Source organism: Bufo bufo, chromosome 1 (assembly GCF_905171765.1).
Source record: "Bufo bufo chromosome 1, aBufBuf1.1, whole genome shotgun sequence".
NCBI lineage: Eukaryota > Metazoa > Chordata > Amphibia > Anura > Bufonidae > Bufo > Bufo bufo.
Window position 1 is genome coordinate 811,286,783 of NC_053389.1, and position 13,970 is coordinate 811,300,752.

Here is a 13,970-nt window from a genome sequence, read left to right on the forward strand (position 1 = left end):
ATGTACAAGAATATAACTACTATAATACTGCCTCCTATGTACAAGAATATAACTACTATAATACTGCCCCTATGTACAAGAATATAACTACTATAATACTGCTCCTATGTACAAGAATATAACTACTATAATACTGCTCCTATGTACAAGAATATAACTACTATAATACTGCTCCTATGTACAAGAATATAACTACTATAATACTGCTCCTATGTACAAGAATATAACTACTATAATACTGCCCCTATGTACAAGAATATAACTACTATAATACTGCCCCTATGTACAAGAATATAACTATTGTTTGCTAATGATTTATATTTTTTGAGAGGATTTGCTCTAACACCAGAGGAAACCTTCTCAGATGTCATGTTCTCCACAGATCTTCATGCCTTCTCGGTATCTCCATAGATCTTTATTTCTAAGTAAAGTACAATTACTAAACACTATGGCTCCTTTCTAAAGTTTTTAAATTTTTCGCTCATTATTTCATCTCCTTTTTCTTGATATTGTTTTGTATAACAACAAAAAATGGAAGCCTCCCCGTCGGGGAATCGAACCCCGGTCTCCCGCGTGACAGGCGGGGATACTTACCACTATACTAACGAGGAAATGCTACAGCTCCTGCTCACATGCCAATGTCCTTAAAGGGAAACAGCCCACATTACCACTCTCAGATATTTTTTTTGTTCTAGCTCAAGCATGCTGTTAAAGTACAAGATAGTAACCTCTGAGAAACCTTGATATACATGACCATTGACTGATTTATCCTATAATTTTATCTCCTGTCTTAATTTTCTTTTCTCCTAGCAGAACTGAAGCTGCTGCAAACCTTAAAAGCAGCTACCTGCAAGGACAGACTTTTTTTTTCAATTTTTTTTTTGGGGGGTTGGGGTAAGGGGGAATAAGTGAAAACTGTAAAACACGTGTTCTGCCATCAATCTAGCATAGCATACAGAATACTAGTGAGAACTCTGTGTCAGTTCATATTTTTAATTACATTATTTTTTTTTTTTTTTTTAAATCAACGGTGTCAATCAGCGATTGAGAACTAAATATTACATCCGTTTATTATCTCCACACACACAGCTCAGTTCCAATATATATATTTTTTTGGGGGGGTGGGATTGAATTTAATGAAACCAGCATATACTGTAAGTGATCAGTACACAAATACACACTAGGGTAACAATTTACCCACGAGTGTTAATGCAATATTAAGAGTCCGGCCTCAATTGTCCGTTTCTGTGTATTCAGTTTCCACACGGTTGAAATTAAATTTTTTTTTGGGGACTTGTTCAATTTATTAAACCAGCATATACACGTGATTACTGTAGCAATACACAGGGTAGTGTAGCGATCTACCTGGGAGTGTTAATGTGAAATTGAACGTCAAGCCTCAATTGTTCATTTCCGTGAATTCCATTTCCACATAGTTGGAATTTTTTATTTTTGGGGATTGTGCAATTTTATTAAACCAGCATATATACGTGATTATTGCAGCAATACACAGGGTAGTGTAGAAATCTACCTGTGACTGTTAACATGAAATTGAGTGTGAGGCCTGGCCGTTAATCATCTGTTTCCGTTCATTTATTTCTCCACAAGGTTGGTGTTTTTTGTGGGGGGAGGGGGGACTAGTTCAATTTAATTAAACCAGCATATAGGTGATCGGTACATCAGTACACAGGCCAGCACATAAAAGTATGTGAAGGATAATAAATTTATGCCTTAATCCGTTTCCCTTTATTTCTGTGTTCACACATTTCCAATCAAATATTTTTTCTTATTGGGGTTGTTGATTATATTTAAACCAGTATCTATACGTGATGATTACTACACACAGGGTAGCGCTGAAATGTATCTGAGAGAGCTAACAAATTTAGGCCTAAATCCGTGAGGGGGGGGGGGGTTGTTGAGTATATTCAAAGCAGCGTATATAGGTGATTACTATGGAAGGGTTCCAAACGAAAGACCCAGATCCAGAATGTGGGTAGTAGCAGCACCAACTATCTGGCCAGAAGTAGTAGTAGTAGGCCACAGTTGTCCCTGCTGGCTTCGGAAAGGCGCAACATTATTGTTGAGGAGAAAGACGATAAGTTTGAGGATTGGACGGCTCACTTCTCCTTGGAGGTGACTTTAGAGTCCAACACCTTGCCGTGAAGCCAGGCATTTCTCCTGCTCATCTTTCAGCCTCAAAGAAGGCTTTCAGTGAAGTCCTATCAGTCTTCACTGCCCCTTCCTAGTGGAGCTTCTTCCTTTTTCCTAAGAAGTGGCAAGAAAACCCCATCTATGCCCTAAGGCAGATAGTCAAGAGAGCCTCCCTGTTAACGATTTGTGTGAGAGCAGTCAGCATTTGTACTCCCCTGAGGGGGAAGTGGAGGCTGCAGACCCCAGGCATAACCATGTTGATGTGGTAGTAGTGGCACCCATAGCCTTGGTATTGGCGTTGGGGACAGGGTCAGTGGGAGTTGGGGAATAGCAGGGGAGGGGGGCCAAATAACCCATCATAATATCCCACAGTCTGATAAGGGAGGGTTAGGACTCAGATGACAACCTGGGAGCCAAATCGGGGTACTGAGGAGGAGGCAACGTCAGAGGAGGAGGGTGATAGCTGCAGCAATAAAGAGCAGAGGCCACGTACCTCTGAAAGAACAGCTAGGGCCACGTCTGCCTCGGGATCTGGTGATGCTGCTGATACTGTTGGTGGGTTAGGCCCAAAACATGCCAGAGCTAAGCTGATCTTGAATGCCTCTACCGCATCTGCGAGTATCTCCCGTCTGGCATATTTTCTCCATGCTGCCGGAAGACAAAAGCAATGCCTTGTGCAAGCTATGCAAAAGCAAAATAAGATGTGGGCAGGCAAACACAAACGTAGGCACCACAGCTCTATTGAACCACATGAAGCAACATCACCCCATCAGGAGCAGGAGTTCCCTCCTTCTCCTGGTTCTCCTTGCGCCAGCCAGGCCGCATCCACGAGCAGTACGGTGTCTTCCACATGATCCCTTTCCTCTTCTCCCGCTCAGACTCCTCCCCGCTCTATTGTCGGCCATCAATAACGGAATGCATGGCCAGGAAACAACTCTATGCGCCCAGCAATTGGACTGTGCGCAAGATTAATTCCCACCTGGCCAAGTTGCTGGTGGTGCAGTTGCTGCCATACCATTTAGTTGAGTCTGCTGCCTAGATGCCATTTCTTTCTCCCAAAAAGCCATCCCTGCCTTGTACTTTCATGTGGCGGACAATGTTGGCTGCTCCCTGCGATTCTCGCTGTGCGGCAACGTTCACGCCACGGTGGACATCTGGAGCAGCTCTTTTGGGCAGGACAGTACATGTTTTTCAAGGCCCACTGGGTCAATGTTTGTTTCAGGCATCGGCAAGGCAGCAGCCCGACAACTAGGCCAGGTCCTTTTGCCCCCCCACAATTTGTCGGCCTTGCTCCTACACTAGGCACTTGTCCACTTCCTCCATATTCCTGTCCCCAACAGCAGCAGGGCACAAGGTACTCGCACTAACTCTCCTTCCTATTACAATATGTCAAGTCAAGCATTGCCACACTGTGTTGGAGCTGATCGGCCTGGGAGCGAGTAGCTACACCGGCAAGAAGCTCCTCAAGTACATCAAGCAGCAAACATCCCGGTGGCTGTTATCCCACCAACTCTAACTGGGCAAGGTGGTCAGCGACAATGAGCGCAACATCCTGGCAGCTCTGAACCTGGGCAAAATAACTCTTGCTCCCTGCATGGCGCACATCATCAACCTAGTGGTGCAGCACTTTCTAAATAAGTACACTGGCTTGTGTAAGGTGCTGGCAAAGTCCAGGAGACTTTCCGAGCATTTCAGCCACTCTTACCTGGTGAGGAAAGCTCTCCTGGACCTGCAGCGACTGAGCGGCCTGCCACTACACCGCTTAATGCATGATGTGCTGCTGGAATTCAACATTGCCCATGCTTGAGCGTCTGTACAAGCAGTGGAAAACCGTGAACGATTTCGTCATGCACCAGACAGCCTCAGCGGCAGGAACCATGTGTTGCTTCGAGGTCTGGCAGTGGCAGCTCATCCAAGACGACAACTGCGGCATGATCAATGTCATCCCTCTCATATTTATCTTAGAACAAACGTTGACACCAATGTAGTAGGGGACCACAGTGGAAAAAGAGCAGCTGACGCATCTTGCTGTCCGCCCTACCATCACGTTATGTATATCTGCTTCTGCCGCCATCTTGCCACTGCTGCAACCTGCCCACCATAAAATTCTGTGAGGCTGCTGGTGCCACTGCCAACTGGACTGCTGCTGCTCCCAATTAAAAGGGAGATTTTTTTTTTTTTAGGCTCATTAGGCAGACATTCTGACCCTGTCAATGCATAGTTTTTGGACGCCTGGTCCCCCAAGCCATTTTTTCCCCAATTTTTTTTTAGCCCACAACACTGTGTTTAAAGGGGTTATGCAATATAAAAATACCCCGCCCCCTTGTATGGATTATACTTACCTGCTCCCCGGCACCAGCGTTGCTTCGGATCCCTGTATGGCCGCCACTGCATCTCCCCGTTGCTCGGATCAGAACATCTGGCGACGAGGGGAGCAGCCAATAGCAGGCCGCGAAGGGGACGAGCCCCCTTGATGTTGTGCAGAGATGACGGAGCGACGTGGGTGCCTGGGAGCAGGTAAGTATAATCCATACAAGGGGGATATTTTAGATATCAGATAACCCTTTTAAACATCATCTGTTTATAGTAGAAGGAGCGGACAGTGTAAAGGTTGTCAATGGTGGAAGGGGCGGGCAGTGTAAAGGTTCTGGATGGTAGAAGGGGCGGACAATATAAAGGTTTTGGAAGGATGGACAGTGTAAAGGTTGTGGATAGTGGAAGGGCAGATAGTGTGAAGGTTGTGGATGGTGGAAGGGGAGGACAGTGTAAACGGTGTGGATGGTGGAAGGGGAGGATAGTGTAAAGGTTGTGGATGGTGGAAGGGGAGGATAGTGTAAAGGTTGTGGATAGTGGAAGGGAAGGATAGTGTAAAGGTTGTGGATGGTGGAAGGGGCGGACAGTATAAAGGTTTTGGAAGGACGGACAGTGTAAAGGTTATGGAAAGTGGAAGGAGCAGATAGTGTAAAAAGGTTGGATAGTAGAAGGGGCAGATAGTGTAAAGGTTGTGGATGGTGGAAGGGCGGACAGTGTAAAGGTTGTGGATTGTAGAAGGGGCTGACCGTGTAAAAGTTGTGGATGCTGGAAGGGCGGACAGTGTAAAGGTTGTGGATGGTGGAAGGGGAGGATAGTGTAAAGGTTGTGGATGGTGGAAGGGGAGGATAGTGTAAAGGTTGTGGATAGTGGAAGGGGAGGATAGTGTGAAGGTTGTGGATCTTGAAAGGGGAGGATAGTGTGAAGGTTGTGGATGGTGGAAGGGGAGGATAGTGTAAAGGTAGTGGATGGTGGAAGGGCGGATAGTGTAAAGGTTGTGGATAGTGGAAGGGAAGACAGTGTAAAGGTGATGGAAAGTGGAAGGGGCAGACAGTGTAAAAAGGTTGGATAGTAGAAGGGGCGGATAATGTAAAGGTTGTGGATAGTGGAAGGGGCAGACAGTGTAAAGGTTGTGGATGGTGGAAGGGCGGACAGTGTAAAGGTTGTGGATTGTAGAAGGGGCTGACCGTGTAAAAGTTGTGGATGCTGGAAGGGTGGACAGTGTAAAGGTTGTGTTGTGGTTGGTGGAAGGGCGGACAGTGTAAAGGTTGTGGATGGTGGAAGGGCGGATAGTGTAAAGGTTGTGGATAGTGAAAGGGGTGGACAATGTAAAGTTTGCGGATAGTGTAAGGGGTGGATAGTGTTAATGTGGATAGTGGAATTAATACTTTTGGGGTATAGATGGTAAGGGATAAGCATTGTGAGTGGAAATATTCAATGAGGTGCAGTTACTCCTCCCTTTTCCATGTTTCTTTTTATATAGTCTTGCCGCCTACCAGACAACATAAAAACGACACATATTATATAGTTATTGAAAGTGAAACGACCCATACTGATAAACTATGAATTATCAATACTTAGTTTACTAATTACTACCCACCTATCACAGAAGCATTTCACTGCAGCCTTCTACATGGCATTACCCTAGAAAACTGCTTACATAGCACTGGCACAATAACAGTACTATACTCCATACATTAATCTAGAAGATCAACATAAGAAACTTCAGGTGGATCAGTAGGAGTTATCAACATGTGGACCACAAGTTACAACCCCCCGCCCTACCCCCTTGACCCTTCCCCGGGCGTACACACCTGTGTATCTGCCCTTCATCCGAGTCCGGCGTGGCATCTCCAGATGGGTGTGATTGTTTTTGGATATGTATATACATATCTGAGACGAAAAACTGGGTGGTGGAAGAAGCGGAGAGTCCAGGAAGAGCATGAGAAGATGGTGACAAATGCAGATGATGGAGGAAGTTGGTAGGCACCAAAAATGACATGGTGGAAAAAATTTGCTGAAGCCTGAGGAATGGATAAAAGTTTTAGAAGACAGTGATGGGGTGGAAGGGGGTTAGGATTGGGACAACTATTCAGAAGACTTCAGCAAGATAATGGGGTACTTTGTAGGGGAGTGGACAGATGTCAAAAAGGGCAACACAGAAGTTCTGAAAAGGTGAGATAGCAGGGGATGGATGAACAGATGGAAAGGTAGGATGATGGTGACAATGGTGTGGGGTAGAAGCAAGTAGGAGACATACAGTTCCGGGGGTAGAAGACGCACAGAGAAGTAGGAGTGTGGATGTTGAGAGCAGGATTCCTCTGGAAATTTCGCTGCTTTATTTGAAGTGCGTAGTGTGGCTGACGTCATTCCCCACCTCTTGTCCTCCTCCTCTATTCTCCTCCTTTTCCCCTGCAGCCTATCACCTCCTCCTGGTGTGAGCCTCCTCCTCGTCATTCTAGTTGTTGTTCTTCCCTGCTCTGCATTGTGTATGTCCTCTGCCCTCTGCACACATCACTACCCTAGTACTACTCCTTATAACCAGTATTAGTACTCTCTGTATGGCAGATAGGTGTCCCTTTTCCATGCTGCTCTGGGCCATACCATTTCAGAGTTAGACTGTGAGCTCTTCTACCTTTTTAATGCACTATTTAGCTCCCACATTGCAGATTGTAATAGTGCTGGCCTACGTGTTGGAAGATCTCCAGAGCACATCTGACTTGTTATAATTATCCGGTGTGTAATCCTGACTATATACTACAGTACGTGGAGGGGGCTGGATTCATATATGCTAGAAATAACAATAACCATATAAGCTCTGCTCCCCACTATCCCTCCCCATTCTGTCACCTTGACACTCTTTCTTCTCCTTCCTCCCCCACCTTCTTCTGCTTCCCTCACATCTGTAAGATCAGGGCCCAGAACCGTGATTTGGAAGACCCTGGTTGTTCCCCTGGTCTCCCCCTTTACTGTTCCTGCTGAGCTACTTCTCTGTACCCCACCACTTCTCCATCTTCTCCCCTTCTTCCTGCACTCTCTCTTTTCCCCAGACATTCTGCTCTCTTCTTCCCACTACCCCCTCTCCTAAGCCGACCATAGGCATGAGATATTTATCTACAGACCAGTGGCAGATCTAGCTACATTTGGTGACATCCGACAATTTTTTCCAGGGCGACTTTACGTTGCCAGTCCGCCCCTGCCCCATACATATGCACTCTAGGCTCAGCCAAATGCATTCTCAGTGGGGTGAGGGAAATAAACCACAGACACATCCCTCTGGTGGTGACTTATCTACTGAGGAAGCAATGAATCAACATGCCTGATCCTTCTTTCCCCAAATGTCTGCTGTCAGGGTAGAGTTGGGACAAAACTAATGGGTTGGGATAAAACTAATGGGTTCAGCCAACATTGTTTTGATGTGGATGGGCTCCTTTAGCTGGAGCCACCAATGATCTACTGTTAAATATCTCATGTCTTTGGCCAGCTTTACCAGATCACCTCTTCTACGCTCTCTCTACTGCCTAGAGCAACTATCTCTTCACTTCCCTCCTATCCCCCCCCCCCCCCTTTACCATAAGACTCCATTTGCAACAACTTATCTTCTATGGGAAGAGAGGACTGGGCATGAAGAAATCCAAAATCCGCCTTCAGGGAGGACTCGGGACACTACCATACACAGTAGACAGTTGGCAGGCTTGGTGGACATTCCTTGTGGTGATAAGAAGTCCTCAGATAACCACACATTAAAGGAATCACAAAGCCAAGACACTAACGAGAAGAAACTTAATCCAAAGCTTGTATTTAAATGTGACAAGATGAATTCATGACCCTGGTGTTGATCAGTTACAGGAAACCCATTGACCATCATCCCCTTCCTAAAAAATACCTGTCACCCTTGTCTATGACAATCACCAGGCTATTTAGATGATGCCTGGCCACCCAGAGCTGAAAAATGCACTCCCCTGCAGTGGAAATACCCTATCATGATACCACCATGAATCATGTCCTCAGGTCTGCTCCATCTGACCCTCCCCACCTTCAAGTTCCAGGGAGATATTTACCCATCTTGGGCTTCCCAGATAAGAACAGGTGGTAGCATTTGAGAAAAAGATAGAAGGCGTTTGATGTCTGTGGTTCTGACAGCCCTGTTTTGATGTGCTGTAAAGGTCCAGCTTGGACTTCAATTAGCTGGCGTCGAGAGCCACATAGAATAGGAGTTGTGTTCTTTTAAGGCCCACAGACAGGTGCAGGGGAAGGACTCTGAATATTGCACTATTCAATAAGTGAGGGAGAATAAAGACACCAAATAGTCATAACATTGGGAGAACTTTAATGTGCTGCAAAGGCCATTTACAGGAATAAATACATATATGGACTATACAGGACCCATCTGCAGACCGAGCAATGGAACCGGTGGCGAGAAGACCCGCTGCTCTAACTGTCCAGACTCATGAGTAAAGCGGTTCCTCTCTTGATCCAGTGCTCCGGTGGTGACGACCCCGTTTTAAGATCCACTCCGATCACAAAGGAAGCTCGACCAGAGGACCCACACCGGACCGGGTAGTAATAGCAGGGGCAGGAATACAGTCCTGAGAAAGAGAGAAAGGTTGTACATAGGTGAGTTTGGTGGTGAGCCAGAAGATGGCTGGCTAGATGTGTAATCCATGATTCCTCCAGGTTTAGTTAAAGAGGTTATGACATGACTAATGTAAAAAATTAATCAGACACCATATAGTACATGACAATCTACAACCAGCCCTGGACCTCACATGGATCCAGAGATCTCCTCATTCATTGCTCCAATTGTTCTGCTAGATTTATATCAAGCTGGCAGCTCGAGGGGAGTGTCCTTTATTGGGGCATGTCTGTTCTGCTGCAGCTCTCACCCTATCACAGCCCAGGAGGCAGTTGAAGGATGGAACTGAGCATGTGCGTCCACCTCAGTGAGGTGGACAGAGAAATAAGGAAAACAACAAACAGCAGGTGGCGCTATACAGAGATTTTATTAAATAACTCAGTGGCTAGGAAAACATTTTTAATTACATGCAATTACAAAAGTATTCAGATCTAGGGGCTGGTTTCAAAACGGACATATTTTTCATGGGATAAACCCTTTCATGTCCATTGGGTGTAAATATGTAAATGGTTAGGAACGTATTCTAAGGGTATGTTCACACTTTGGATCTTTAAAATCAGTCTACAAAACTCAGCACTTTTTTTTTTTTTTTTTTATGTGTTTTTTGACACATTTTTGAAGCGGTTTAACCGATTGGATGATCCGCACCAAAAAACGTGTGGACATGTGTGGAGCGATTTTTTTGATACTTTCTATTCAGTGTGGATTCTGCCCGAAGATAAAAAAAATATAACAGTAAAAAAATAGTAAGGGCATAAAGAAACATGTCATCCTTATGGAAAGTAATGCAGGAGATACAATGGGTTGATGAACGGCGCACATGGGGGTGTGGCAAGGGGAAGGGGCGTGGCCATCAGCCCTGACTACTTTATCTTTATTTACGCCAGTGTTCTGGAGCAAATGAAGCCAGAAATCTCAAGAATATCTGAGAAGTCGTAGATTTCTGTTTAGGAACATGGACTGCAGGAGGATGCGCCTAATCATAACGCAGAAGGCGCGCACCTCGTCAGAAATCAGGACCGGCACATAAATCTCCCCCATAATGTCTGTTCCTGAATAGATCTAGTCTTGGAAATGCAATGGCCGTCTCAGCAGTTAAAGGGTTTCTCTGAACTTTTACCATAGATGACCTATCCTCAGGATAGATCATTAATATCAGATCGGCTGGGGTCCGACACCTCCGATGATCAGCTGTACGAGGAGACGGTGCTCGCAGCGTGCCGTCTCCCTTCTCTCTTCCTGTTCGCTGCTGCGGTCTGTGACCCCTCCGATCTGATATTGATGACCTATCCTGAGGATAGGTCATCAATAGTAAAAGCCCGGACAACCCCTTTAAGAATGTCTCTTATAGTCACTGATCGGTGTCAGGCCACCTTCCAGTTCAAAGAGAAATTTGTACAAACCAAAGAAAAGACAATGGAGATTTCTGGGTTTTCTGGGACTTACTGTTGGGTCCATATATATTTGGACACTGACACAAATTTAGTTTTTATTACCTGTTTACTAAAACATATTTAAGTTATAGTTATATAATGGACATCAAGTCCAGACTTTTAGCTTTCATTTGAGGGTATCCACATTAAAATTGGATGAAGGGTTTAGGAGTTTTAGCTCCTTTACATGTGGCACCCTGTTTTTAAAGGGACCAAAAGTAATTATACAATTGCCTCAAAGGCTGTTTTATGGGCAGATGTGGGCAATTCCTTCATTATTTCCTTCTGAATTAGGCCTCATGCACAAGGCTGTTTCCGCGCCGTGGCCGTATTGCGGCCCGCAAACAGCGGATCCGCAATATGCGCGCACCAGCCGCGTGCTCCCTACCTCACGGATGCGGACCCATTCACTTAAATGGGTCTGCAATCCGGAGCTGCGGTGCGGACCGGAGGCACAGAACCCCATGACAGCACTACGGGGTGCTTCCACTGTGTTTCTGTCCATGCCTCCGCACCGCAAAAAAATAAGTTGAATGGGTCTCAGTCCCCGTCGCAAATTGCGGTCCCCAATGCACAGAACGGCCACACAACGGCCATGTGCATGAGGCTTTAAGCACATAAAAGGCCTGGAGTTGATTTGAGGTGCGGTGCTTGCATTTTGAAGATTTTGCTGAGAAGTAAACATGCGGTCAAAGGAGTTCTCCATGCCGGTGAAACAAGCCATCCTTCATCTACGAAAACGGAAAAAACCCATCCGAGAAATTGCTACACTAATAGGAGCGGCAAAATCTACAGTTTGGTACACCCTGAGAAAGAAAGAAAGCACTGGTGACCTCAACAATGTAAAAAGACCTGGACGCCCATGGACGACAACAGTGGTGGATGATGGCAGAATAATTACCATGGTGAAGAGAAGCCCCTTCACAACAGCCAACCAAGTGAACCACACTCTCCAGGATATAGGCGTATCAACATCCAAATCTACCATAAAGAGAAGACTGCATGAAAGTAAATACAGAGGGTTCACTGCACGGCCACTCATCAGCCTCAAGAATAGGAAGGCTAGATTGGATTTTGCTAAAAAAACATCTTAAAAAACCAGCACACTTCTGGAAGAACATTCTTTGGACAGATGAAACCAAGATCAACCTCTACCAGAAGGATGGAAAGAAAAAAGTATGGCGAAGGCACGGTACAGCTCATGATCCAAAGCATACCACATCATCTGTAAAACACGGCGGAGGCAGTATGATGCTCAGGCATGCATGGCTGCCAGTGGCACTGGGTCCCTAGTGTTTATTGATGATGTGACACAAAACAGAAGCAGCCAGATTAATTCTGGGGTTTTCAGAGACATACTGTGCGCTCCAATCTGATTGGTCGGCGGTTCATAATACAGATGGACAAAGCAAAAGCAACCCAGGGGTTTATTAACCCCTTCAGGACTTCCGTCGTACATGTACGGTGGAAGTCCGGTCTTTAAACATATCGCCTGCTCGCAAGTGCAGTGGGCATTTACCCTACATTTACCCCTTGATCGCATACATTTACCCCTTCAGATGCCGTGGTCAAATGTGACCATGGCATTTGAGCAGTCCGGAAGAGGAAGCTGCACGCTTCCGCTCCGGTAACAGCGTTGCCCGGCTGAGATCAGGGAACCTGTTACATTGCTGAAATAGCCCGAAGCCTCAAGCAGGAATAAGGAGATTTTTTGTGAAACTCACCTGTAAAATCTTTTTCTCGTCTTTACCATTGGGGGACACAGACCATGGGTATAGCCTAGGTCGTTACTAGGAGGAGATACTATGCAAATAAAAAAGAGAGCTCCTCCTCCACAGGCTATACCCCCATGCTCCACCGGGAGGACCCCAGTGCGTGCAAAAGCAGTAGGAGAAGGAGACAAAAAAACTACAGAGACCCGAACAAAGGAATACCGCCATCGGACCGTTAACCATGAGGTCCCGAAGAACTTAACCAACCCCTCCTGCAACAGGCAAGAATGGGTGGGAGCTGTGTCCCCCAATGGAAAAGACAAGAAAAAGATTTTACAGGTGAGTTTCACAAAAAATCTCCTTTTCTCGCACATTCCATTGGGGGACACAGACCATGGGACGTCCCAGAGCAGTCCATGGCGTGGGAAAAAGATCAGCACCTTCAGGGTGAAACGCCCAGCGGTCAAACAGAAACCACCGCCTGCAATACCTTGCGCCCAAGGGCAGCATCAGCCGATGCCAAAGAGTGCAGTTGGTAAAACTTTGTAAATGCATGCAAGGACGACCAGGTGGCCGCCTTACAAATTTGAGATGCCGAGGCACGATTCCGCCTAGCCCAGGAAGCCCCCATCGCCCTGGTGGAGTGCGCGGTAACCCCAGCTGGGGGAACCCTGCCACGGGAACGATAGGCCGTGGCAATAGCCGACCAAATCCACCGAGCCACGAGACCTTGGAAGCCGCCAGACCCTTACGAGGCCCCTCAGGAATAACGAAAAGAGAGTCCGTACGGCGGAAAGGGGCAGTAGACCTCAGATCAGCTCTCAATGTCATACCTCAGATCAGCTCTCAATGTCAGACCTCAGATCAGCTCTCAATGTCAGACCTCAGATCAGCTCTCAATGTCAGACCACAGATCAGCTCTCAATGTCAGACCTCAGATCAGCTCTCAATGTCAGACCTCAGATCAGCTCTCAATGTCAGACCTCAGATCAGCTCTCAATGTCAGACCTCAGATCAGCTCTCAATGTCAGACCTCAGATCAGCTCTCAATGTCAGACCTCAGATCAGCTCTCAATGTCAGACCTCAGATCAGCTCTCAATGTCAGACCTCAGATCAGCCCTCAATGTCAGACCTCAGATCAGCTCTCAATGTCAGACCTCAGATCAGCTTTCAATGTCAGACCTCAGATCAGCTCTCAATGTCAGACCCCCATCAGAGCTCAGATCAGACCGTATATCAGCCCACAATGTGAGACCCCCATCAGACCACAGATTAGCCCTCAATGTCAGACCTCAGATCAGCCCTCAATGTCAGACCTCAGATCAGCCCTCAATGTCAGACCTCAGATCAGCCCTCAATGTCAGACCTCCGATCAGCCCTCAATGTCAGACCTCCGATCAGCCCTCAATGTCAGACCTCAGATCAGCCCTCAATGTCAGACCTCAGATCAGCCCTCAATGTCAGACCTCAGATCAGTCCTCAGATCTGATTAAAATAAATAATTGCTCTTAGCTCTCCTGCGCTGCAGCTCCTCTCTCCGTCCGGCGGTCTCTGCAGAAGTCGCTCTTCCATGTCTTCTGCATGCAGTGTCAGGACATAGTGTGCGCACTATGTCCTGATGCAGTATGCGTTCAGGACAGTGCACCACCAGCCCCAGGAAGGAAGACCAGGGACCCCACTGTCAGACCCGCACCAGAGCTCAGATCGGACCTCCATGTCAGACCCCC

At 46.5% G+C, this 13,970-nt stretch overlaps 1 protein-coding gene, 1 long non-coding RNA gene and 1 other non-coding gene across 4 annotated transcripts in view; 1 reads left to right on the forward strand and 2 right to left on the reverse strand.

The window, feature by feature from the left end:
* Positions 1 to 539: 539 nt before the first annotated feature.
* TRNAD-GUC lies at positions 540 to 611 on the reverse strand. The gene has a single exon. It is a non-coding gene; the product is annotated as a tRNA-Asp (tRNA).
* Positions 612 to 5,111: 4,500 nt separating this feature from the next.
* On the forward strand, positions 5,112 to 6,170 carry LOC120986568. Of its 2 annotated transcripts, none has more exons than XR_005775699.1 (3): positions 5,112 to 5,488; positions 5,557 to 5,657; positions 5,729 to 6,170. It is a non-coding gene; the product is annotated as an uncharacterized LOC120986568 (long non-coding RNA). The 2 variants fall into 2 exon arrangements; XR_005775700.1 differs by having other exon boundaries at positions 5,557 to 5,623.
* A 2,617-nt stretch (positions 6,171 to 8,787) lies between these two features.
* Positions 8,788 to 13,970, reverse strand: part of DNAH2 (dynein axonemal heavy chain 2) — a 110,490-nt gene continuing 105,307 nt past the window's right edge. Inside the window, exon 88 of the mRNA XM_040415219.1 lies at positions 8,788 to 9,050. Within this exon, the coding sequence (XP_040271153.1) occupies positions 8,896 to 9,050 (155 nt within the window). The 3' untranslated portion in view covers positions 8,788 to 8,895. The remainder of the gene's footprint in view (positions 9,051 to 13,970) is intronic.